Source organism: Myxocyprinus asiaticus, chromosome 14 (genome assembly GCF_019703515.2).
Source record: "Myxocyprinus asiaticus isolate MX2 ecotype Aquarium Trade chromosome 14, UBuf_Myxa_2, whole genome shotgun sequence".
NCBI lineage: Eukaryota > Metazoa > Chordata > Actinopteri > Cypriniformes > Catostomidae > Myxocyprinus > Myxocyprinus asiaticus.
The window spans coordinates 26,292,772-26,316,628 of record NC_059357.1 but is presented as its reverse complement, the minus strand read 5'-3'; the positions used below and the strand labels follow the sequence as shown (position 1 = coordinate 26,316,628).

The 23,857-nt window shown below is 37.1% G+C and overlaps 1 protein-coding gene across 5 annotated transcripts; it reads right to left on the bottom strand.

Annotated features, from left to right (window-relative positions):
- Positions 1-333: 333 nt before the first annotated feature.
- pdxdc1 (pyridoxal-dependent decarboxylase domain containing 1) lies at positions 334-23,538 on the bottom strand. 5 transcript variants are annotated; one of them, XM_051716041.1, is made up of 24 exons: positions 23,444-23,538; positions 20,329-20,402; positions 18,729-18,797; positions 18,523-18,597; positions 18,290-18,439; positions 17,739-17,928; positions 17,543-17,611; positions 16,101-16,179; positions 15,925-16,009; positions 15,737-15,785; positions 15,537-15,638; positions 13,909-14,034; positions 13,738-13,788; positions 10,727-10,771; positions 8,629-8,689; positions 7,331-7,401; positions 7,071-7,176; positions 5,983-6,154; positions 5,595-5,713; positions 5,374-5,495; positions 5,168-5,260; positions 4,451-4,547; positions 4,252-4,350; positions 334-1,985 (listed from the first exon to the last, which is right to left on the bottom strand). In XM_051716041.1, the coding sequence occupies exons 2-24, from the start codon at positions 20,400-20,402 to the stop codon at positions 1,756-1,758; spliced, it is 2,334 nt and encodes a 777-aa protein (XP_051572001.1). In that variant the 5' UTR covers positions 23,444-23,538; the 3' UTR covers positions 334-1,755. The 5 variants fall into 5 exon arrangements, with proteins under 5 accessions (XP_051572001.1, XP_051572000.1, XP_051572002.1 ...); XM_051716040.1 differs by lacking the exon at positions 23,444-23,538 and adding an exon at positions 22,009-22,163; XM_051716042.1 differs by lacking the exon at positions 23,444-23,538 and adding an exon at positions 22,009-22,163 and having other exon boundaries at positions 18,290-18,436.
- Between the last annotated feature and the right edge of the window lie 319 nt (positions 23,539-23,857).

Below are 23,857 nucleotides of genomic sequence, written 5' to 3'. Positions count from 1 at the left end.
GTAATGTTATAAAAGCTGTTTTATTCTACATGGAGAGGGTCCACACATGCAGGCGGCCATATTAGAATCACATGACCAAATGAATACTACTGGTTTAATTTCAGTAACGTCCTGTTATTTGACACTTTCACTCACTGATTAAAGTAATCATGGCTGACTGTGAATACTACATTTCTACAATGGCATCTGAAACTGAAAACTATTGATTTTAAATGTTGCATCCAAGCCGCTAGGTGTAGGTGTAAGTGTAAGTCCAAGATGACACAAAGATAAAAGTTGCTGAGTGCACCTTTAAGAAAATAATTTTAAAATACTGACAAAGAACTCTTTAGCTTAAGGACCATTTTCTTTATTGTCTTTACATCATTGCTCATTGTAAAATAAAATTATTGTAATTACAAAAACCAGTATTCTTACTTTTGATGCAATATTTCAAGTCAGTACTCCTTTCCCCCAAAGAAAATCCCAATAATTTATTGCACCAATAGAATAAGTCTGAAAAAGGATGCGCAGGTTGGCAATTACATTATTATTCCATAAGGAAGCACAGTTATGAAAAGAGCACTTCCTGTCCAAAAAATAAAATATGGATGGATGTGATCTACAGTAGCTGTAGTGTAATTTCTTCTCATGGATGGAGTATACACACAATATTCATATGCTGATGCGTGTGAAAAGACAATTTCAGAGTAGCAATGCTTTTTGTGTGCCAAAAATATTAATGTTAGTGTAAACAAGAAAAAATCGTCTTGGTACATCATATTTAGCCTTCATATACATCCAAAAAAAATTAATAATTACTCAAAAAAACACATTCTTCACAGTGAGAGCAGTATAATCATATTTTCACTATTGGTAAAGCCAAAAGTGCTGGATGGATCTGTGTGATTTGAAATCCTCACACTTTAAGGGAATTACTGTAAATTTGGCAAATGCTACTCTTTTCTCTAAATAGCCTAATGTCCTCCAAGAGAATAATTTATAGAATAAATAAATATTCAGTTGTTCTGATTAAAGTGTGACATTCTGTACATAAAAGTGCAATAATCTATCATTTGATTAGAAACAGCTGCACGAGTCTTTAAGCATCATAACTTTTCTTCTGTAAGTCTCTGCCTATGAAGAGTGAATAATGCAAACATAAAACCAGCTTTTGGCAAACAAGACATTTTGACATTAGTAATCATGATGGTGAGGCCACAATAGCCCTTAAGTTGTGTAAATAAAGTGTGCCTAAATGGATAAGAAAAACCTGTTAGACAGGCCTATAGATAAGGGAAAGCATCCATAACCAAAATTTGAAGTAAACTAAAGTCACCCATTATGGTGAGAGACATTGGCAGTGCACATAAACAATTGTGAGCTGACTCCAAGGTTAAAATATAATTTGACTGATCAAAATATACAAATGTACAATTGCTTATCTACTCACTAAGAATGGGGATGTTAGATTTGGACGTATATTCAGACAGTGTTTTGTTATTTGCATTTAAAGCTGCTTCATTTCTAAAAGTTCAGTTCTCCCAAAAATTTAAATTCGGTCATCATTTACTCACTTATGACTAAAGTTAAACACGTCAGTTAAACACGTTAAACATATATGGCTTTCTTTCTTAGTCAATGATGACAGGATTTTCATTTTTGGGTGAACTATCCCTTTTTCCAAGAGTGAATTGCTCAAGGCATCAAGGACATGGATGCAGGTTCCACTGTTATTCAGAGCGCAACCGCATGGACATCCATTCAGGAGTGATCTTATCTAAGTGCGTCTGCACTCTCTGTCTCTTGGCCCTCTGGTAGACGCTGGTCTGATGAGACCGTTTCCTCATCTGCATGTGAAGAGTGCTCCTGAGGGACCTCAGCCACATCCTCCTCTGCAGACTGGATAGGTGCTGCTTCCCTGAATGATTCTTCAAGCTGTCCAACAGAGCTGGTATCACTGATAGAGTCTGAGCCTGCTCCATGGCGCTGGAAGAGTTTTTGGCCTGTGAATCACACCGTATGATTAACCCGAGATTTACGAGTTCTTTAAAAGTCAATAAACTGTGATTAATTTTTATGTTGATAAAGTTACAAGTTAGTAATCTAGTGTAACTAGGTCTACACTGATCTTGGATCAAGATGAAAGTAGAAATGCACTGATATGAAAACTTTTGGACGATACAGATACCGATATTTTGCCACTTACCTTATTTTGTCATGAGATCACTGTTTCGCTTAGGAATTATTTTTTATTGTTTTTTTGCTTTGTTTTTACAAAAAGGTACATGTGCTTTTTACTGTTTTAAAAATAAATAATTTTTATTGAACATGGATTGGATCTGTTGAAAACATGACAAGCCAAACTTTTAAAGAGAGCCACAATGAAAGCTAAATAGAAAATAAAAAGATAAAAAAAATATTGAAAAATAACTAAATATCAAAGCATGATGATTAATGTGAAAATATTATGCATATGTTGGGCAATTCCACAGAAATGTCAACCACATCATGGAAAAATAAAGTAACCAAAGGAACAAAAAGTTCTGTTGTGGTATAATGATAATGGATAATGCCATACACACCGCTAGAGTGTGCAGCTTGCTTACACAATGCTAACTGAAGCACTGAATGCAGTGTATTTTTAAGATTTCAAGGTTAAGTAATCACGCAAGACCATGGGTGCTTCTCATTTATTAAATTGTGCATCCTCGTTTCCTCACTCCTCTGTCCTCGAGCCCGCGACCCGGAAACTGCTCAAAGTCTGGCATCATGAAGGACGTATCAGTTCTCTAAATGCACCATGAGAAGACAAGAATCAAGGATGGAGGAAGCTTCCCGAGGACGTCTGAGTGAGACTTTTTGGTCGAAGCACCTGACACACACATGAATTCTCCTCCCCTTTTACATCTGGTACAATAGTTTTAATTTATGTTTCACCTTTGTGGTTTAAATAAACCATAATTGTCACATACTTCAACAGTGCATCTTTAATTATTAGGTTTTAATATGAAAATATCAATTAATCAAGTTTCAACAAAATAACGGCAAGTGCTCCGAGGTACTGCAGCTGCACAAAGATGGTGCTTTGAAGTGATTCGTGAGTAAGCAGGCCATTCCATTTTACAAACACATCTTGCTTCGATTCCTCCATCCTTGTTTCTTTTACTTGCATCCTTTCCTCATTTCCAAAGAGGGAGGGAGCTAAGAAATGAGGAAAGGAACCAAGGATGCACAATTTCAGAGATGAAAAGCACCCCATATTAAAATTTCTGTCTTGTCTTAACTCAATGAAATGTGTAGCCTTAATGGATGGATACCATACCAATGCCTAAGAAGTCAAAGTTTGCTGGTTTCAAAGCATTTTGGATGGTTTTACCTCTTCAAGTATTACAACTGTCACGTCTACAAAGTTTTTTTCTCGTTAATGAGAATGATTAAAAATTTGGGCTGTCAGAAATAACGCATTAATGTATGCGATAAATTTAAAAAGTGTGAAGGGCGGAACCTTTGTAATGTGTCTGCCCGGAGTCATTACACTGACACACATGCTACAAACAGACACACAACAGCGCCAGAGCCCTTCTACCAAGAGAAGCCTACAAGCTTAGAATGAAAATGCTTTTTTGCAAGTGCTTTTCATGGTGAGTTCAAAGCGGAGCTTGACGCTCTGACGCAAATCACGAGTGCAGTTTCACGATTGTAGTAACAAGCAGATAACCACAGTCTACCGGCAGATTAATATTGGGGAGGATGAGAGTTTAAGAGACTTAATGCCCATTGCAGTGATTTTGCCCATTTTCAATTTGTGATATTTTTGTGCATTGCTATCTTTATATTGTGGAATGCTTTGTTTGGAAAATGTTAACAAGGCATTATATTGCTACATATTTTTTTGTTTTCTTTCCTAAAATGGAAATAAATGAATTTTGTCAAGAAGTATATAAAGTGTCAAATTTCAGCAATTTTAAAATCTGCAATTAATCGTGATTAACTACAAACTATTAAAAATTGTAATCAACTAACAGCACTAATAAAAATTTAATATTACATGTTCTTAGGAGTGCCAACTCTTCTACATTTCATGGCTATCATTATTTTTGGATTGTGCATTTGAAACAAAGTTTTTACAACGTGTGATAATTATAAATGAACCATCGGTTTTTTTTATCAGCGTTTCCATTTTTAAAACCGATTTGGTAATTTGGTTTAATAATTGGCCGATAAATATCGGCGACCGATACATTGGTTCATCACTAGATCAAAGGTTACCTGGGAACCGTTTGGCGCTGGACTTGGGGGAATCAGGGAAGGCGTCTTTACTCATCTGGGTTTTAATGGAGTACACTGGCTCAGTGCTGTCTACAGAACCTTAGGAGGAAAAAAATAGATACCATGAAAAAAAAAAAATGACAACTAACACTAAAAATAATTTTTGTGCTTCTTCACTTCATATTTAGTGAATCTGTACCTTCAGCCAGGTTAAAAGTCCTGCCTTTGACAGAGGCCTGCACCGGAGAGAACCAGTTTAGCACAGAGCCCACCAGAGGGATCTGCCGAAGTACACCCTGCCAAAAAAATGGCCAAATTTGCCCAACAAAAAAGAAAAAAGAAAACAGACATGACAATCATATTTCAACATTATTTTATTTAAAGTAGAAAAAACAAATGTTTGCACTCTCTTACAAACACAACATATTTAGTGGGATCAAAATGTGAAAATGCTTCCATTTTGCATTTAAATTCTTTTTTTATTTTTTTATTTAATACAGTTCTTGTTTTATAAATGAAAAAGTAACATCCCCCTTTTGTTTTAATGACATTATACAGTATAGCTTGAACTCCAAAAGTTTCTGGAAGACCTGATGATCCATGTTTTTCCAGCCTGATATGATAATGTTCCAAGAAGCATCATGTGTGCTTCAATGGAAGCAAGGAAATACAGTATGGCCTTTCATACATATAACTAACATGGTCAGTGTCACAATTTGGTTTGTTTCACCTAGAAACAGTGCAGAATCTTAAATATTTCGTGTTCACATTACGTCATACTTTTCTTTTCTTTGCTGAATTTTTTGAAATCCTGAAACTTTGTTTATGTCCAGGTTTAAATTAGAATTGAATTCTAGATTTGCCATGTGGTCTCAAACATTTGGACCCCACTGTACATTTACACGTATCCACTCACCTCCTCCATAAGCTTCTCTTCATTGGCTTTCTGAAGCTGCTGCTCAGCTTCCTGAATGCCTTTTCTTACTACTTCAGTCATGTTCTCAAATAACTAGCCACAAACATAAACAGGTGCATTATTTGTCAGTATTTATCTGATTCTCTGCATCTGCATAAGCTATTAAATTACTGAAGAGCTATATTAAAAATCAATACATTCTGTACCTTTCCACTTTCTTCAATGTCTTTTCCAAGAGATACTATAGTTTCCACCAGCTCTGCAACATCTAGGTCCTCTGTAGCCATTCCAATAAATATGCAATTTTTCTCTTCACAAAACTCAGGGCCTGTGTGGAAGACAAGAGTTTTGAGGTCACAGAATTGATATAAATTAAAGCAATGGTGTAACACTGTCAAAATTCATGATGGGACCATCCATCATTTACCAATAGAGAAGCTCAGGTCTGTATCCAGCTCCTTCAGTTTCTTAAGCAAGTCGCTGTTGATCCCCTCCACACTCTGTTGTCTCTTATCTTCATCAAGATCTGTGCTTCTGGGTTCATACCTGATAAAAACAAAAAAAACTCTGTTTGGCACTGTGAAAAACTGCAGCCAGGAGACTTTCTTCTCATTTTTTGAGTCACTGTTTCCTGTAACATTACTGTTAATTATGCTGCATTCATGCCGTGTTGGAATTACTGTAATTACGAGATGGCAACTCGGAGTTGGACACAAATGTGAATGGTTTTTACTAGTCAGAAATCCATAATTATGGTATTCCAATATGACGTGAATGCAGCATAAATACCACTTTGAACTAAGAACTGACTTTACCTCACACCCCCCAGACCAGGCCAGCTCAGATCCTCAATGTAAGAAAGAGAAGCCTGTTGAAGCACCTCATTTTTGAAGTCCTGTCTGAAGTGCAGGGTGCAGCTCAGTACTGGAATCATCTCTCCCAGCTTCTCCACCAGTGCAGCCACATCATTCTCCTGAGTACCAAGCACTACACACACACACACACACACACACACACACACACACACACACACACACACACACACACACACACACACACACACACACACCCCAAGTGATTGGTGAGAGCCTTTTTAAGGGATAGTTCACTCCTAAAAAAATTCTGTCATTTACTCACCCAACATGATGTTCTAAACCCATTTATGACTTTCTTTCTTCCGAGAAACACAAACGTCATCTCCTTTGTGTTCACAGAAGAAAGTAAGTCATACTGGATTGAAACACCATGAGGGCAGAGTTTTTTGTTTTTGTATATACTATCCCTTTAACATGAATTAATTAAATGGGGTCTCATGACTGTTCAAACTACTTAACAACTGAATGGATTTGAGTCAGCTACGTCAAATTGGATTTTTGCTGCCTGTCTATAAGCCTAAGATGTGTTTTAAAGGTGCACTGTAACATTTTGTTTGTCGCCTTGGACTTACACTGACACCTAGGGGCGTGAATGTAGCATCATTCAAAAAATAGTTTTCCGTTACAGATGCCATTGTAGAAATTCACCATTCACAGTCAGTCATGATTGATTTAAACCATGAGTAAAGGAGTCCAATAACAGGACGGTTATGGAGATAAAGCGAGTAGTATTCGACTGGTCATGTGATCCCAACATGGCTGCCCTCATGAGGGGACTCTGTCCATGTAGAATAAAGAAGCTTTTATAAGGTTACTGATATGCCTGGAGTCTTCATTTCATGTCATGATTTTAAACATATATTACCAAATTACAAATTTCTTTGAGTAAAACTTTTTTAATGAGGATAAAAATCCTGAGTGCACAAATGACAGGTTCTCTCCAGTTCTCCAGTCAGCACTGCTTAAGTCTGAACTTAAACATTTTGTGCAAGCAGCCTAGATTTTTAATAACCTCCTAAAAGTCTCACCTGCAGCAGTCATGAGGGGGTTGAAACGAACACATGCACCTTCATCTTCCAGCTCAACCACATCCACACCACTGATGGGCACCTGCTGTGCCAACTGCTCACCCAACTGACAAATCACATAAGCAGCAATGAGGTCATTCTTTTCAAAGAAAAGCATCTTAGAATCAGGTCATTCTGATATCCTATTAAACATACTCACACTTCACCATATTCTATAGGACTCAAATAATACAGTGCTTGTTAATGAGAGAAGCATTTACCCATCTGTTAAGAGCATCAAGAATCTCTCTTTCCCCTGCAAAATATTCCTCTACTGAGCCGCCACTTGACGCTGAAATAAAAATTGAGAAGGTTGACCATATATGTGATATGTGCAACAGTATCTGTTAGTCATATAATATTACAAACAGTGACGCAAACAATGAGAGTCTAAAAGGGGTCATACAATATTGTTTCTCCTGAGGTCTGCTTATAATGTTAGTAAAGTGTTTTGGTGCTATGCCTTTAAGACTTCTGTGTAAAACACCCTCTTCACAGGTGAAATGTGTAACAGTTTTGTTGCGCTTGCACACTGGCTGTGGGTTTGCTGCCCATTCTAATATAGTTTGCACTGGTTCATTCTTAAAGGAATAGTTCACACAAAAATGAACATTTTCTAGTGACTCCAGTGGTTAAATCCATAACTTCAGAAGCGATATGTTAGGTGTGGGTGAGAAACAGATCAATATTTAAGTCCTTTTTTACTATCAATTTCCACTTTCACTTTGACATTATTCTTCTTTTGTTTCTTCTGGGTGTAAATGATGAGAGAATTTTCATTTTTGGGTGAATTATCCCTTTAAATATTTATAGTTTCTCACCAGACCTATCATATCACTTCTGAAGATATGGAATAAACTACTGGAGTCTTATGGATTACTTTATATGCTGCCTAAATGTGCTTCTTGGACCTTCAAAGATTTGGTCATCATTCATTGGCATTGTATGGACCTACAGAGCTGAACTATTCTTCTAAAAATCATCGTTTGTGTTCAGCAGAAGAAAGTAAGTCATGAGGGTGAGTAAATGATGAGAGAATTTTCATTTTTGGTTGAACCATCCTTTTACGTAACAGCCTCTTTGCAAAGTCTGCTTTACATTGTGACAGGATCACAAAATAATCTGCACTGAAATGTGCCACACAAACAGTTAAAATCGTACTAGAACATTCAAGGACATATGTGAAGCTTATCATTATGACTCTTCTGGTCTTTAGAAATGAGAGTATCTATCCTACTTCCTCTGTATTGCCTTACTGTGACTGGGTGGGCCAAATGTATGAACAGGCATCATTGTTGTGTAAATGTGGGCAGTCATGTGTTCAGTCATATTTATCTGACGTCAGAAAGTTGCAAAGTTCGTAACGAGCCATTTTTAAAGCTTAGTTTTTCTGTTCTTTTTTCATTGGGGATGAAGTTTTGAATTTTAAAAGTCATAGTATGTTTTCATATTACAATGAAGTCATAAGATCAAGCTACATTTTATTTTTTATCATTGATACAATTTAATAAAAACTCACGTGCACTGCACTCTTGTGAAAACCTGAAGACGACCACTGGAGAATTCAATTCATCCTCCACCTACAAACATCAGAGAGACAAAGAGGGTGGAGAAGGGGTATAATGAAACCTGTGATACTTCTGAACAAAAGACACTACAGAGGCCTTAATGTCATGCCGTGAGCACTACCATGTTATTGTGAAAACTGTTTTAGTCTTTGAATGTTTTGATGCAGTGTCATGGATTTTTGCCAGCTTGCTACTTGTTTGACAGGTCAATCAGACCTACAGTCTGGCCTACAGTCATGCATTTGTGCTGGAATGTCTATATGATGCTGGAACCTTTGTTATAACTACGAGCAGCTTTTGGACATATAACTCTTTCAATTACAGTAGGAATGCCCATTGTTAGAATACTCAAAGTATACTACCTTAATGATTAGTGGACATTTCCATGACTCAAAACTACGAACAAAATTTTAACTATCATTCACATAAATCAAGGAAGCAAAACCTTAAATATTAACCAAGTGACTCTTTACTGCTTTAAGAATTTTTGCCACACAAAAATGAAAATTCTGGCATATTTTTCTCGATCTCAAGATTTTCCAAACCTGCAGTACTTTCTTTTTTTCCTGTGGAACACAAAAAATGTTATTTAAAGCAGAATTTCAAAGCTGCTCTTTTCTATACAATGAAAGTGAATGGTGACAACAGCTGTTGAGCATGATTTTCAGTGAATAATGACTGAAATTTCAGCTTTTTCCTCTCACAAAGTTATCATATGGCTTCAGAAGGCTTGGAATATAGTTCACAGATCATAAAGACTACTAATACAACAAATTCAATAAATGTATCGATCTATTAACTTTTTAAAGTGGTAAGCACTTTGCAATCATTTTTTTATTTTAAAAAAGTGAGTAAGTTTAATGTCATTAAACATAAAAAGAGAATTTACTTGCTGGTAACCATTTGACAACTTTTGACATCTGACCATTTGAAAACACGTTTTGGTCTAAAATCACATTTCTACATAAACTGTCCATTGCGACTTCTGACTCAACATGATAGAATGAGTCACATTAGAAACAACACATTAAATTGATTAAATATCTGATCTTTTGGGACTTAAGACAACTGTGAGTTTATACTAACTTTAAGATGTTATTTACAACGATTTTCTTTTGACATTTTTTATTCTTCTTAAGAACAATCTTAAGAAAAAGATAAAGAAGTTATTTTTTCGGTAATAAAAATTATGATTTTGTTTTGTAAAAAAATTACAAAGAAAATAGTTAAGAAGAATTTTCTTCTTAAAAACACTTTGTGTATCCATTCAGTGGTACCCATCCACTTTCATTATATGGAAGTGGGCAGCTCTTTGGAGCTACATTTCTCCTTTGGTGTTCCATGGAAGAAAGTCATATGGCTTTAAAGCAACATGAAGATGAGTAAATGAAAGAATTTTCAGTTTTGAGAGAACTATCATTTAAACACATTTAATTTCACCATGTTCCTGTTTCATAGCTAATTTATGACTAACTTTAGAGTGAACAAACAAACTCTAATGTGTTAGTATTACACACAGGAACATCAATTTTGCTCCATCTCTCACAAAGGCCATATTAAAGATAATTCTGATATTTTATTTAATAGAATTCCCATGATGACGCATCATCTCTCCATATTGAGGTCCAGCATTGATGCCCAACGAGTCATCAAGCTCTGTGAAGTGATATATTCTAAATGTTTTGCACATGCCTGTAGCACTGGTAGGCCTTTAATGGATTAAAAGCCTTAAAGCACCAGCACTCATGGGTGGACATGGTGAGGGAGGGAACAGTGGAGAAACATCGCAAGTGACGGGGAGGAAGAGAAGCAGTGGAGTGGGATCAAGCAGGCAAAGGGTTGGTCCCACCTACAATAGAGAGTATAAGAGAGCCCAGCACGTCCCGCAGTGAGCCCCCGGAGATGGGAGGGACCCGGGAATGAGACACCACATCCTGAAACCAAGGCACCCACTCTCACTACCACACTATGTATAAGAGCTGCACACATTGCTGACGGCACAAACCACACCGCCAACATATACATATGATGAACATCTCTGCTCTTTACCATGTGTAAAGCCTCGAGAAGAGACACCTCACTTTCAAGGACATCCTAATGGTGGTGACACAGAACACAAGTGTTTGCTTATAAGATTTTAGCCTATGTTTTCTGACTGAAAGGAAAAAGTGATCTTTTTGTAAACTTTCCTTTGTTGGTTGTCAGGAATATAAACTGTTTATGTTTATAGAAATATTACTAAAAAATATTCTGGATATTAAACCGATTAATGCCTTGTTTATGGATATCTTTAATAAAATGTGAATAATGTACAGCAAAATACGACTCTGGAACAGGATAATACATTAATATATATATATATATATATATATATATATATATATATATATATATATATATATATATATATATATATATATATACACATACAGGTGCATCTCAATAAATTAGAATGTCGTGGAAAAGTTCATTTATTTCAGTAATTCAACTCAAATTGTGAAACTCGTGTATTAAATAAATTCAATGCACACAGACTGAAGTAGTTTAAGTCTTTGGTTCTTTTAATTGTGATGATTTTGGCTCACATTTAACAAAAACCCACCAATTCACTATCTCAAAAAATTAGAATATGGTGACATGCCAATCAGCTAATCAACTCAAAACACCTGCAAAGGTTTCCTGAGCCTTCAAAATGGTCTCTCAGTTTGGTTCACTAGGCTACACAATCATGGGGAAGACTGCTGATCTGACAGTTGTCCAGAAGACAATCATTGACACCCTTCACAAGGAGGGTGAGCCACAAACATTCATTGCCAAAGAAGCTGGCTGTTCACAGAGTGCTGTATCCAAGCATGTTAACAGAAAGTTGAGTGGAAGGAAAAAGTGTGGAAGAAAAAGATGCACAACCAACCGAGAGAACCTCAGCCTTATGATTGTCAAGCAAAATCGATTCAAGAATTTGGGTGAACTTCACAAGGAATGGACTGAGGCTGGGGTCAAGGCATCAAGAGCCACCACACACAGACATGTCAAGGAATTTGGCTACAGTTGTCGTATTCCTCTTGTTAAGCCACTCCTGAACCAAAGACAACGTCAGAGGCGTCTTACCTGGGCTAAGGAGAAGAAGAACTGGACTGTTGCCCAGTGGTCCAAAGTCCTCTTTTCAGATGAGAGCAAGTTTTGTATTTCATTTGGAAACCAAGGTCCTAGAGTCTGGAGGAAGGGTGGAGAAGCTCATAGCCCAAGTTGCTTGAAGTCCAGTGTTAAGTTTCCACAGTCTGTGATGATTTGGGGTGCAATGTCATCTGCTGGTGTTGGTCCATTGTGTTTTTTGAAAACCAAAGTCACTGCACCCGTTTACCAAGAAATTTTGGAGCACTTCATGCTTCCTTCTGCTGACCAGCTTTTTAAAGATGCTGATTTCATTTTCCAGCAGGATTTGGCACCTGCCCACACTGCCAAAAGCTGGTTAAATGACCATGGTCTTGGTGTGCTTGACTGGCCAGCAAACTCACCAGACCTGAACCCCATAGAGAATCTATGGGGTATTGTCAAGCGGAAAATGAGAAACAAGAGACCAAAAAATGCAGATGAGCTGAAGGCCACTGTCAAAGAAACCTGGGCTTCCATACCACCTCAGCAGTGCCACAAACTGATCACCTCCATGCCACGCTGAATTGAGGCAGTAATTAAAGCAAAATGAGCCCCTACCAAGTATTGAGTACATATACAGTAAATGAACATACTTTCCAAAAGGCCAACAATTCACTAAAAATGTTTTTTTTTTATTGGTCTTATGATGTATTCTAATTTTTTGAGATAGTGAATTGGTGGGTTTTTGTTAAATGTGAGCCAAAATCATCACAATTAAAAGAACCAAAGACTTAAACTACTTCAGTCTGTGTGCATTGAATTTATTTAATACACGAGTTTCACAATTTGAGTTGAATTACTGAAATAAATGAACTTTTCCACGACATTCTAATTTATTGAGATGCACCTGTATATACAGTACAGTGCAAAAGTTTTAGGCACTTGTGAAAAATGTTGCATAGTGAGGATTTCTTCAAAAAGAATTAGTTTTAATTTTTCAATTAACATCATCCAAAGTCTAGTAAACATAAAAAAAGCTAAATCAATATTTGGTGTGACCAACTTTGCCTTCAAAACAGCACCAATTCTCCTAGGGACACCTGAATTCAGTTTTTCTTGGTTGTTGGTAGATAGGATGTTCCAAGCTTCGCCACAGTTTTTTTATTTATTTAGTCTCAATTGCTTCTATCTCTTCGTGTACTCCCAGACTGACTTGATGTTTAGTTGGGGTCTCTATGGGACCATGCCACCTGTTGCAGGGCTCCCTGTTCTTCTATTATATTCTATTTGCAGAAGGAATGTTTGGGAGTCTAAAATGTATATTACCTACTGACACACTACAGCTGAAGATACAAATAACCATCTTAAGACAAATGTTTTTGTTAAACATCTTATGTGCCTAAGACTTTTGCGCAGTACTGTATTATTATTTTTTTGTATAAACAACTAATTTATGTTCATATTTTTGTTTAGCAAGTAAATCATTCAGGTTTTCCCCCAATAATTCAACTTACCCCTTGACATGACACAGCATACCCCTAAGTTTCTATGGCCCTTTGCAATAGATATTGTCTAACTGATAGGAAAGAGTAGGCCACTGATATAAAAAAGAACTAAATCTTCATAATCATATAGTACAAATAATATTCCAAATATGTCAGTAATCTATCAAAACAATAGTATCCTAAATGTTTCAGCTGAAATATGTATTGTTATGTTTTCTGGTTGTAAATAACAAAAATGTCTGCCAGGGTTGTGGATTTCACCAAGACTTTAATAAGAGAGGGAGCAGACCACCAACTGAGGACAGAGGAAATATTGATATATAGAAGCTTCCAAAGTAAGGAAAATTAAGGTTTTGAGAGACCAAAATCTTTCCTATTCACATACTTATTTGTGGAATTGTGGTGTAACTCTACAAGGCTCTTTTCCAACCTACATGAATGGATTAAAACATGTTTACCTACCGAGGTCTTTATTGAAGCCAGTGTCTTTAAAAGCTCCAACAGCTGTTGACTCTACAGAGAAACAGATCAATTGAGTGAAACTGAGGTCAAAGTAATTCTTATAGTGTTTAAAGTACTTTACGTATGCTACAGTGCATCGGATTATCTAAATGAAGTTGGCATGATACTCACTAGCTGTGCGGCATGCCTAATCCTCTCTAAAATCCCATCGTGCCCAAGGTACTGCAGGGACAGCCAGAGCGGTAAAGCCCGCAGCTTCTCAACTGGTTGGCTGGAAGTCAGACCGGCTGCAAGAGACTACCCCCAGCAAGCAGGTTGTACAAACAGTATGAGGTATTTGCATCACAGCATATTTCATGCTTTAAAGTGCACTCAGTAATTTTTTCCTCATAAAAGAAAATTGTTTTTACTCCTAAAAGAAATAAATAGTAATTTTGAAACATATGTATAAAATCGAGACTCCAGTCATATCAGTTACCTTATAAAAGCTGGTTTATTGTAAATGGAGAGGGTCTCCTCATGGGGCTGCCATGTTATGATGATATGACCAGCTGAATAGTACATGCTTAATCTCAGTAACCGCCCTGTTTTTGAACACTTACTCATGGATTAATCATGGTTGACTGTGAATTTCTACAATAGAGGTACTCGGGCCCATTGGGACCTGAGAACCCGTTGAGTTTCGGGCCGGGTTCAGGTTAGTTTTTCCAAGTCGGACTTCGGGTTTGGGTCGGGTCGGGTTCGGGTTTGTTGCGCGTCACCCTCTCACTCACAGACACGCGTGAATGGATGAGTTAGGGGCCATACAGATCCAGTGTATTTTTGCATGCGTCTGCTCTGTTTCCCCATTGTTTTCCTATGTAACACATGCTGGACAAATGTCTTTGACTGTTGCATAGCATCTCGCTGTTTCTTCAGCATCTTGCTCAAGATCAGCACATTTTTAGACACCATGCCAAGTTAAAAAGAACTTCAAGCTTCTTCAAGAACTTCAAGTCGAGACACCAGCATTCCGTTTCATTCGTTGCACTGATTGTCTTTAGCGCAGATGTCACGAAGATTCAACATTCTGAACAAGTTCAGGCTGCAAAGAAGTGACGTCTCCTTAGCTCACGTGGATTTATTGGATCGTACAGTTTCCAGTCGACACAATCTCGCCGGAAGAAGTAGGTCATCAAAGTTTTATGAATACTGACGAGTTGGACATACTACTCCATTGGCATACTGTTTTTGGCATACTATATAGTAGGGAAGTATGAATATTAGGATGCAGTGATACTCTTGGATTATAGGTTAACTCAGTCATTTGTTGTTTATGTTGCACTGGCCAATATGGCAGTCCTCTTGGATTTATAATGACACCTAGTGGCGTGGATGCTGCATTGATGCTTTTTTTATGTGCAAATTGAAGTCAGTCATGTTTCATTTATTCTGTGAGTGAAATTGTCCAATAACAGGGGGGCACCTGAGATAAAATGAGTAATACTAGGCTAGTCATGTGATCTCAACATGGCAGCCACCATGAGGCGACCAGCTTCATGTAAAATGAATTAGCTTTTATTACGACGCTGATATGACAGGAGAATTTATATTATGTGAGTGTACATTACTTTAAATATGTATATTGTATATATTATAATATAATCTATTCTATATTTTATATCTATATTTTTGTGTAAAATCTTTTTAATGAGGGAAAAATGACTGAGTACACCCTTAAAGTCACTTTTAAAAACATGATTCTTTACAATGTGTTGATCTGTATATAGTAATACTACTTAGTATAACTGTTCACTGACCAGAGCTGGATCCTCATGTCTGTAGAGAGTGACAGCAGGCACAGCTGGCAAACCCAACCATGGGCCTGGGGTTAAAGTCATACTGTCACACTTGGTGGCTGCCTTGAGAGACAGAGAGAAAGAGAAACAAAATAAGAGCACTCCCCCAACCACAGGAAACAAACATGGGCATATGCATGCCAAAAAACCCACCAACATACCGTGACAGTAGAGGAGACCTGACCAAGAGCAAGTGTTGCCAAATTCACCCTGAGAGAGTGGCAAAGACAGTCAAAAACCCCAAAATATTAACGATCATGACAGCCAAGGCTGTAATCTATAACATAAAGTCTTTCGTTAATTAAAAAAGGAAATTCTATATTATAAAAAGAGACCAACGGAAACTAACCCCTCTACATGGAGCCACATGTTGCACTGAACACAGAGCTCTTTTAGACGACTGAGTTTATCTGTGTGACCTGCACCTGGCGTTCCTGGGAGTAGAATTGAATTTAAATGATTGCTTTCAAAATTGACCTTTAACAATTGCTTGCAAAAACTAATAAGGTCTAATAAGAAACTGACCAGCATTCGCTATCAACAACAGCGGAACCTTCCCTGAGTCCTGATCATCTTTGATCAACTTGTCAAGCAATGCAACATCCTATGGAAAGACAATTCAAAACAGCAGATAATTTAAACACATATTCAATGAACTGTCTTCAATTTCAAAGAAGCAGAAATGTAGGACAAGTTTCACTTGTAACACCTTTACATTAAAGGAATAGTTCACTAAAAAATTAAAAATTCTGTCATTTACTCACCCTTATGTCATTCCAAAACACATGACTTTCTCAAGGCCCCAATATATTTAATATGAAATCCATTTAGAACAAAATCTGGCCAAAAATAACATGTTTTTGCGTTCGTTTTTCCTGGGCGAAAACTTCTTACCAGCTGCTAACTTTCTTACTGCCATTGGTCCACATCATCGGAAAGTGTGACCTGGAGCTCCTACTTTGAGGCTGACAACTAATTCCCGTTCAGTCAGTTAAGATCAGTCAACATGAACACACCGGTGTTTAGAGTTATTAGTGAGCTGGTGCAAACTTACCTATATCTGTACGAGCGTTCACTTGGAGACATTTTCCAAGAACACGTCAAGCGTTTTTTTGGTTTGTTTGTTTGTTTAATTAGTCTACAAAAGGAATCAAATCTACTCAGAAACTCAAACTCTTTTATTTGATATGCTGTTTCACTCATGTGCTGTCTGCAGTGAAAGCCATTCACACATCTGCCCAAAGTAAGATATGCCTATCATCATTCTTTTGTCTGTATTCTGCACATTAACAGTCTTTTATACACCAATCTTTGCAGCAGCGTCATCATAAATTACGATAACATAAATCATCAACAAAATGGTTCAAAACAAATCTTTTACTGATCTCTATTCATAGAATGAGGCATCAAGTCATTGATAACACATTTTAATGTCACATTACTTAATGTTTTACTGAGCGTCCTCATATTTAAATGTACTTCTAAACACCTCCCACAGCGGTGTGGCGGGTGTCTGAATGTTCGCAAACAATATACCGTTGCACGGCTGTTCCAGACTTCATTTTACCCCTGAACAAATAATGAAGAAGAACTTCTCTGGAAGTATATAGGGCCCTTTATGCAGAACACAAAGGTATTTGTTTGAATGTATATCACAGTCTGTCTTTACAATAAAATGACAGTGGATAGTGCCTCACTTCAAAGATTAAAAAAGGACCCAAAAGTATCATAAAAGTAATCCGTGCATTATATTTTACAGTTTTCTAAAGGTATACGATAGGTTTAAGTGAGAGGTAACCAGAATTTTAAGCCATTTTTACATCTTTTGCATGTTCATGAGCATTATGAAAGAAGCTCAATCACAGTACAGTAAGTAAATTATGACAAAATTCCCATTTTGGGTGAACTATTCCTTTAAATATAAAAAAATGGTAACTTTCATTATATACCAAAAAACAAATTCCTACCATTTGGTGCAAGGAACCAAACATTGTGTTACAGGGTACAATACAAAGACTTGACAGAGGCAGCCCCAGCTGAAAAGTAAACAAAAAATTTTGCCTAATCAAAGCAAACAGTTTTACTTTGGTAATATAGTGTAACAATGTGAATGATTTCAGATCTGTAGCATGTAGAGTATGTGATTTAGAGGTGACATTGTACCTGGCTGCAGAGATGTTGTCCCAGGCCAGGTCTGCATGCAGCACTTTGGTAAATAACAGGCTGCTTAGAGCTGAGCACAGTAAAGCCCTCAGTAGCATAGTCTTCATACTGAGTATTAATGACCAGCCGACACACCTTCAGCAACCCCTCACGGTCATCTTCATGGTAATAAGCTGAGCCGTTTTCATATCTATTAAAAATAATTGATTAAAACATTATTTAAATTGTGCTTGATACAAATAAAAAACACTTCACCTGCTGTTTAAACTTGTGTACAACATCTGTGATAAGCAATGATGGGAGTAAACTGGTGAAATCAGTTCAGCATTAAATCAATCATTATTTTAATAAAAAACCCAATATTTTGCCCACTAAGCTTTTCAAGCAAAGACACTGCCAAGAACATTTGCTGAGGTGAACTAATGGTGAAGCCTGTTACTAATGCTGCAACACAAATCTCTATAAATAGCTTTACACCATTTAAGTGTTTGTAAGCCTGGAAAAAAGAGAATCCCCCTGAAACAGACTTCACACAGAGAACTCGAGCATACTTGAAAAGCCTGCAGAGCCAGAGAGTGGTATCTGACAGGATGCGTGTGGTCAGCTTTCTCAGTCTTTCTCGATCCAGTACAGAAATATATGCAGCCAGACTGTGTCCCAATAGAGCCATGTGTCCCTGCTCTCCAACATACTGCATCCTGCTGAAGAGCCAAACATTGTTTAATGGCACTATGCAGAACAGGGGTTGCACATGTTCTCAATGCAATATTATAATATGACCTACCGATGACCCTGCATGTCATCATCTCCATGCATCAGGTTCTGGACTAGCTGGAGTATGCTCACAACATCCTGTCCGCTGCAGGAAAAAATAGGGGGAAAGAAAAGGCAATAAAAAAAGGCTTGGACACGATAGCTAATAATATGCATTGATTTTAAAGGTAAATTGTACTTTACAGTGTAAATGTTATGTAAAACAGTCTCACGTACTCTACTTGTAAGGGTCCCGGTATGTCTTTCCAACTCAGCTTTCTTCTCGCTTTGACCTGTTCTGTCTCCCTGCATACACACAAATGTCACTTTCACACATACAGCCTTTTTCAGATAATTACCTACAATTTTCAGTTTAGAAGTCATGTGTGAACACCCCCTGTTTGAAAATACCGGTAAATTTAGCAATGAATATTTCCATGAATGAAAGTTCAGTTTTTATGCTATGTGTGAACTGAGTCGTAAGATTAACGGTTTGAGCATGTACAAGGTCAGGACGTGCTATTGTAAGATGGAGAGGATTCAGTTACTCTGGAGTCAAAAAAATGTCATCAAATTGGACATATAGTGAAAGTATTCCATTTAGTCTGAGGATATAAAAACATATTTTATATTTTAGAGTTTACTATAGAGGAAATCTCCTAGTGTATGAGGCTCCACGACTCAAATCTTAAGTCATACGGTGAGCAGCAAATGGAAATCAACCGTGCACGGCTACAACACTGAACCACGAAAAAATGGAGATGGCGAACAAACGCTCAAAGTGGAGAAAATATTTAACACCACTCAATTTTAACTCTCATCACAGTCTCCGCTCTCGACCCAAGGCCGCACTCAAATCTGCTCAGCATGTTTATTTTGATTCACAACAGAGTACCAGCCACATCAAAGGCAGAGCTCCTGTACATCCATGTTTGTTTATATCTGTCATGCGTCTCTTAGAATGGGGGCATGTGTTTCCACGTGATTTTGAGATCAGATCAACTTGTCAACCGGAGTGTTCCTCAGTCATTTGTGATGCCCAATGTTTGTCTGTTCATTTACATAATCGGTAAGTGTATGATACCTAATATTTTTAGATTTTGTTCAGATTTAGAAGTGGTGTAGTGTAATCCAGCCTTAAAGCACAAAGAAATTTGTCGACTGATAAAATTATTAATTACATCTCAGAGTTTAACAGCATTTTGGTGCTGATGTGTGAATGGTCGTAAAACTAAAAAAGACAGAAACTGTTGCATGTGTCAATAGTGCTGTTCAGCCATGACGTCAATTTGTAGGCAAACCCGTAAGTCTAATTCGCCATGGGTTCCCTCTGGATTTTCCTATGGGTTTTTGAACTTCTGTGTAAAATAATAATACTTTTTTTTAGAGTATGTAATACAATATGGCTTCAAAACTCACATTTTAGGTATGAATCTGTGTAATTTATTTTGTAAAACAAAACGTCCACGTATCGTCAAGTATTGTTTACCGCAGACCTAATTTTACATATAAGTTCAAAAAAACCTTTATAAAAACCCATAGGAAAATCCGAGGGAACACATGGCGAATTCTCTTCCTGTTTTTAGGACTACAAGCTGAACAGATCTATAGCAGATGTTGTACATTTACCAAAAAGGCAATCCAACAATTTTACTGCAATTTACCAGGTAGCATGTGTGAAAGGGTTCTAATGTTACATACATTAAATCTGAAACCTTAGATGAGTTCAAACTTGTTTTCAGAGGACTATGAATATTTTTGAGATAACATAAAGAGGGCTTGAAAATAAACAACTAATTGCAAAAATAATAACTGTGAAAATATCTGTGAATCTCACAATTTTCCACTTTCCAAAATCTTCATGGCATCAGAGAGATGGTTTCCCATCTCGGCAAGTGCCGGGTCCATCATCTGCAAATACAAAGCACAATGAATTAAAATGTGTATTGCTGTTCTTGCTCAAAAAGTAGACCTATATCACATTTCTTGTCTCATCAAATAAAATGATTCCTTAAGCTTTAACAAAACTCATCAGATTTCAGAGGGGGGTTGGGGGGGTCATTTAGGCCTCTGCCCTTTAATGGTAATAGGGCATAATTTTACACATAACCTTCTTTTTTTGGCCAAATAAACAACAGAAACAAATAATAGACCTGATTTATATTTATATTTTCCAAATTGTGTCAAATAAGTGACACAATGCTGTCCTTACTATCCTTCTTGCTATCTCATCTGTTCTCACAATCACTTATGATTCCTGATATTCAGGATACGGGGAGTGTGTAAACCTGTCGGATGACAATACTCACTTAATTATACTAGCAAGTAAAGTCGTTTATCTCAGCTGCGAACTCATCTGGCACAACCACCTAGTCTAGACCAGGAAAGATTTAATGTCTTTCCTTGTCCTCGTGCACATCACGCTGGAGCGTTTTGAATTTTCAGCATTAGTCATTCTTAAAAAAAACGTTTAATATTATTCCTTCGTTACAGTAACACGATAACACAAACTTTGTGGACTGCAGATTCCATTAATGGAACCCATTTATTTTTTTAACAGTACTTTCACATTTAACCCTTGTGCGTCAATAAAAAAAAAAAAAAAAAAAAAGTTACTCAGAGGTCCTTAGAGGACAAAAATGTCCACGTCAAAAAACTGCCATAAAAATATTATATATTAATATTATTTTCCACTTTCAATGAGTTAATTTTTTTTAACCAACATCAGTCCTGATCACAACTACCAAATATCCATTCATTTTCAGGATTTTAACCCTTGAAATGCCAGTTTGTTTACATAATGCCACTGTTTTTTTACACACACACACACACACACACACACACACATTTCTCAATACACACATACAACACACACTCTGACATCCACACCAACACAATTTTAGCTGCATCATTTATTCAATTGGCCTGCAGTGCTCAATAATACAGCAAACAGAAAACAGGGGAAAAAAGCATGTATTTGCTCCATAGGCTAAACATGAGAAAAATGGCGCCATCTGGTGGAAAATATTTAAATCTAAAATGTTGAAGCCAGGGCTCCGGAATGAAAGCATAATATCGTAGAATTCATGATTTTATGCTTTAATGGCACTGGGATCAATATTGCATTGTTTTAATGGGTTTCAATGGGGACATTTTTGTCCTGAAGGTCCTGAGTGTAACTATTTTGTGTACAAATAGATGTATTATAGGAACTGAGGTTGAAATATCAAAATTCCCCCAAAAATGCACACCTTTGGCTAAACGTATGGCTTAACACAGACAAAATTATCGAAAAAACAAAAATGAAAAAGACAAAAATGTCCCGAAGGTCGCACAAGGGTTAAACAGTACGACACTATAAACAAATGCTAATTTTTTACTGCTTCTAATAAATCCGGTTGTGTTCCGCATCATCATCTCTATGACAGTCTGGCATTGACATAGTAACATAAGCTTCCAGCATTTTAATGAAATGAGCGAGTCCTTCAGGAAATGATATTATGCTGTTCTACATTACCTTCACGGGCTACTTCTACGTGCAATGTTAAAAAGCCAGTTGCAGCGACTCTCCGGGACCCTGTTTGCTATCGCAGGCTGTATATTTTAAGAAAACAAATGCAAGAAGCACAAAAATCCAGCTCTCGTATCCTTCCTCGATATTGTCACTTCCTGGTGTCATGCCACTCCACGCTGGCAGCGCTGACGTAGACTAAACAGACGCCCCCTTTACAGTGACAGTTTACTCCAAAGCAATGACATGTAATGATGCAGTGGTTGTCAAAGTACTGAGCCCCTAATGGGTCAAGGTAGTGAGGAAAAATTAGTTGAGTGGGAAAAAATAAGCAAATTGGCTCGCAAAATGTGCGTCATAATGACAGTCTTCTGCTAGCTCTCCTATGTGTATTCCAGCATTATTCCAGCTTTTGAGTTCAACAAGATGAGAAAGCCAGTGCAATGAAAGTGAAGCCCAATAAAAGACAATACTTAGGCAATGCACAAATCATAATCTTCCATTTATGAATGTGTGAAAATAAAGACAACACAGTTCAAATTACATTAAATGCGAGTGGTCTAATTTAAGTGGAATGCTGTGGCGCACAACTGAATTATTGTTGTGATGGTGTTTCTCTCTCCATTAATAAAGCAATAAATGTTTCATTATGTGTGGTGACTGAAGGATTTGGGCTATAAAATAACTGCAATTCGAAACTCACTTTTAAATCATTCGTATTTTTATTTGGAACAACCCTTTAGTTTAGCCACCATGATTGCTCTCCCTTCAGAGTGCCCTGTGGAGGCATCATTTATGCGGTTTGGTTCATGTCAGTGTTGAATGATTGACTCACTCGTAACACAATTGTCGCCATCTGCTGGTGCATGATAAATGGCCACATAAACATACATATATATATAAAATATAAAATAGTTGATATTAGAGCATATGATGAAATTCCATTGGGCCTGTAGTTTGGGAAACATGCTACAAATATAAAAACGGTCATTTGCATATGCCATAAATCAGATTTGTGTATGATGTAATGATGCAATACAGAAAGGAGTCACTGTATCTTCTCACTCTTTACATGTTTACAAGATGCAGTTTTCCACAAAAAGTAGGCACCCGCACCTGTCCTCTCGACATATCTCTCATAAATGCAATAGCCTGCAGAGCGGAAACGCATATACAAGAGCACAAGTTTTGCGAGAGAACGCAAACGCATTGGGCCTATAGGGGCTCCGTATCAAAGGCATTGAGAAAACCTTTAAAAATAAATACGACAATATTTAGTGAAGCTTATGCCTAAGTATGCATAAATAAGTCCATGATTGTGAAGTTATGCATATCAAATCAGCGTTACAGTTTCCTATATAAGGATCGGATTTGTTAACATTTAAAGTGTCAAAATATACGCCTCAGTAAATGATGACCTTACCAACATAAAAAAACTCACTTGTCTTGTTGTGTATGGTCGATCTCTATTATATCAGAGGTTTTGTAGCAGAGACGGGCCACTTCTATTAAAATGAATGGGAGAAACTGGAACGGTCAATGGATGTAGGGAGAAACTGGAACGGTCAATGGATGTAGGAAGGAAGTCCCGCCTTAAAGGTAAAAGAGCCAATCCCCTTTAAATACAGACATCGGCTGTCAATCAACTCGAGAACACGCATGCGCATTAGCTATACTAGTCGGGAAAATTGCGTTTTTTTTAGCGTAATCCGATGTGAAGAAGCACAATGTATGAACCATTGTTATGATATTTTACTGCTGATTTGAAATATGTTCTTTGATTGTAATCTTGACCAACCGTTTTGGAGATTTGGTCTTTCCCTATTCAAGTAGATTGGAGCTGCACTTGTATGCC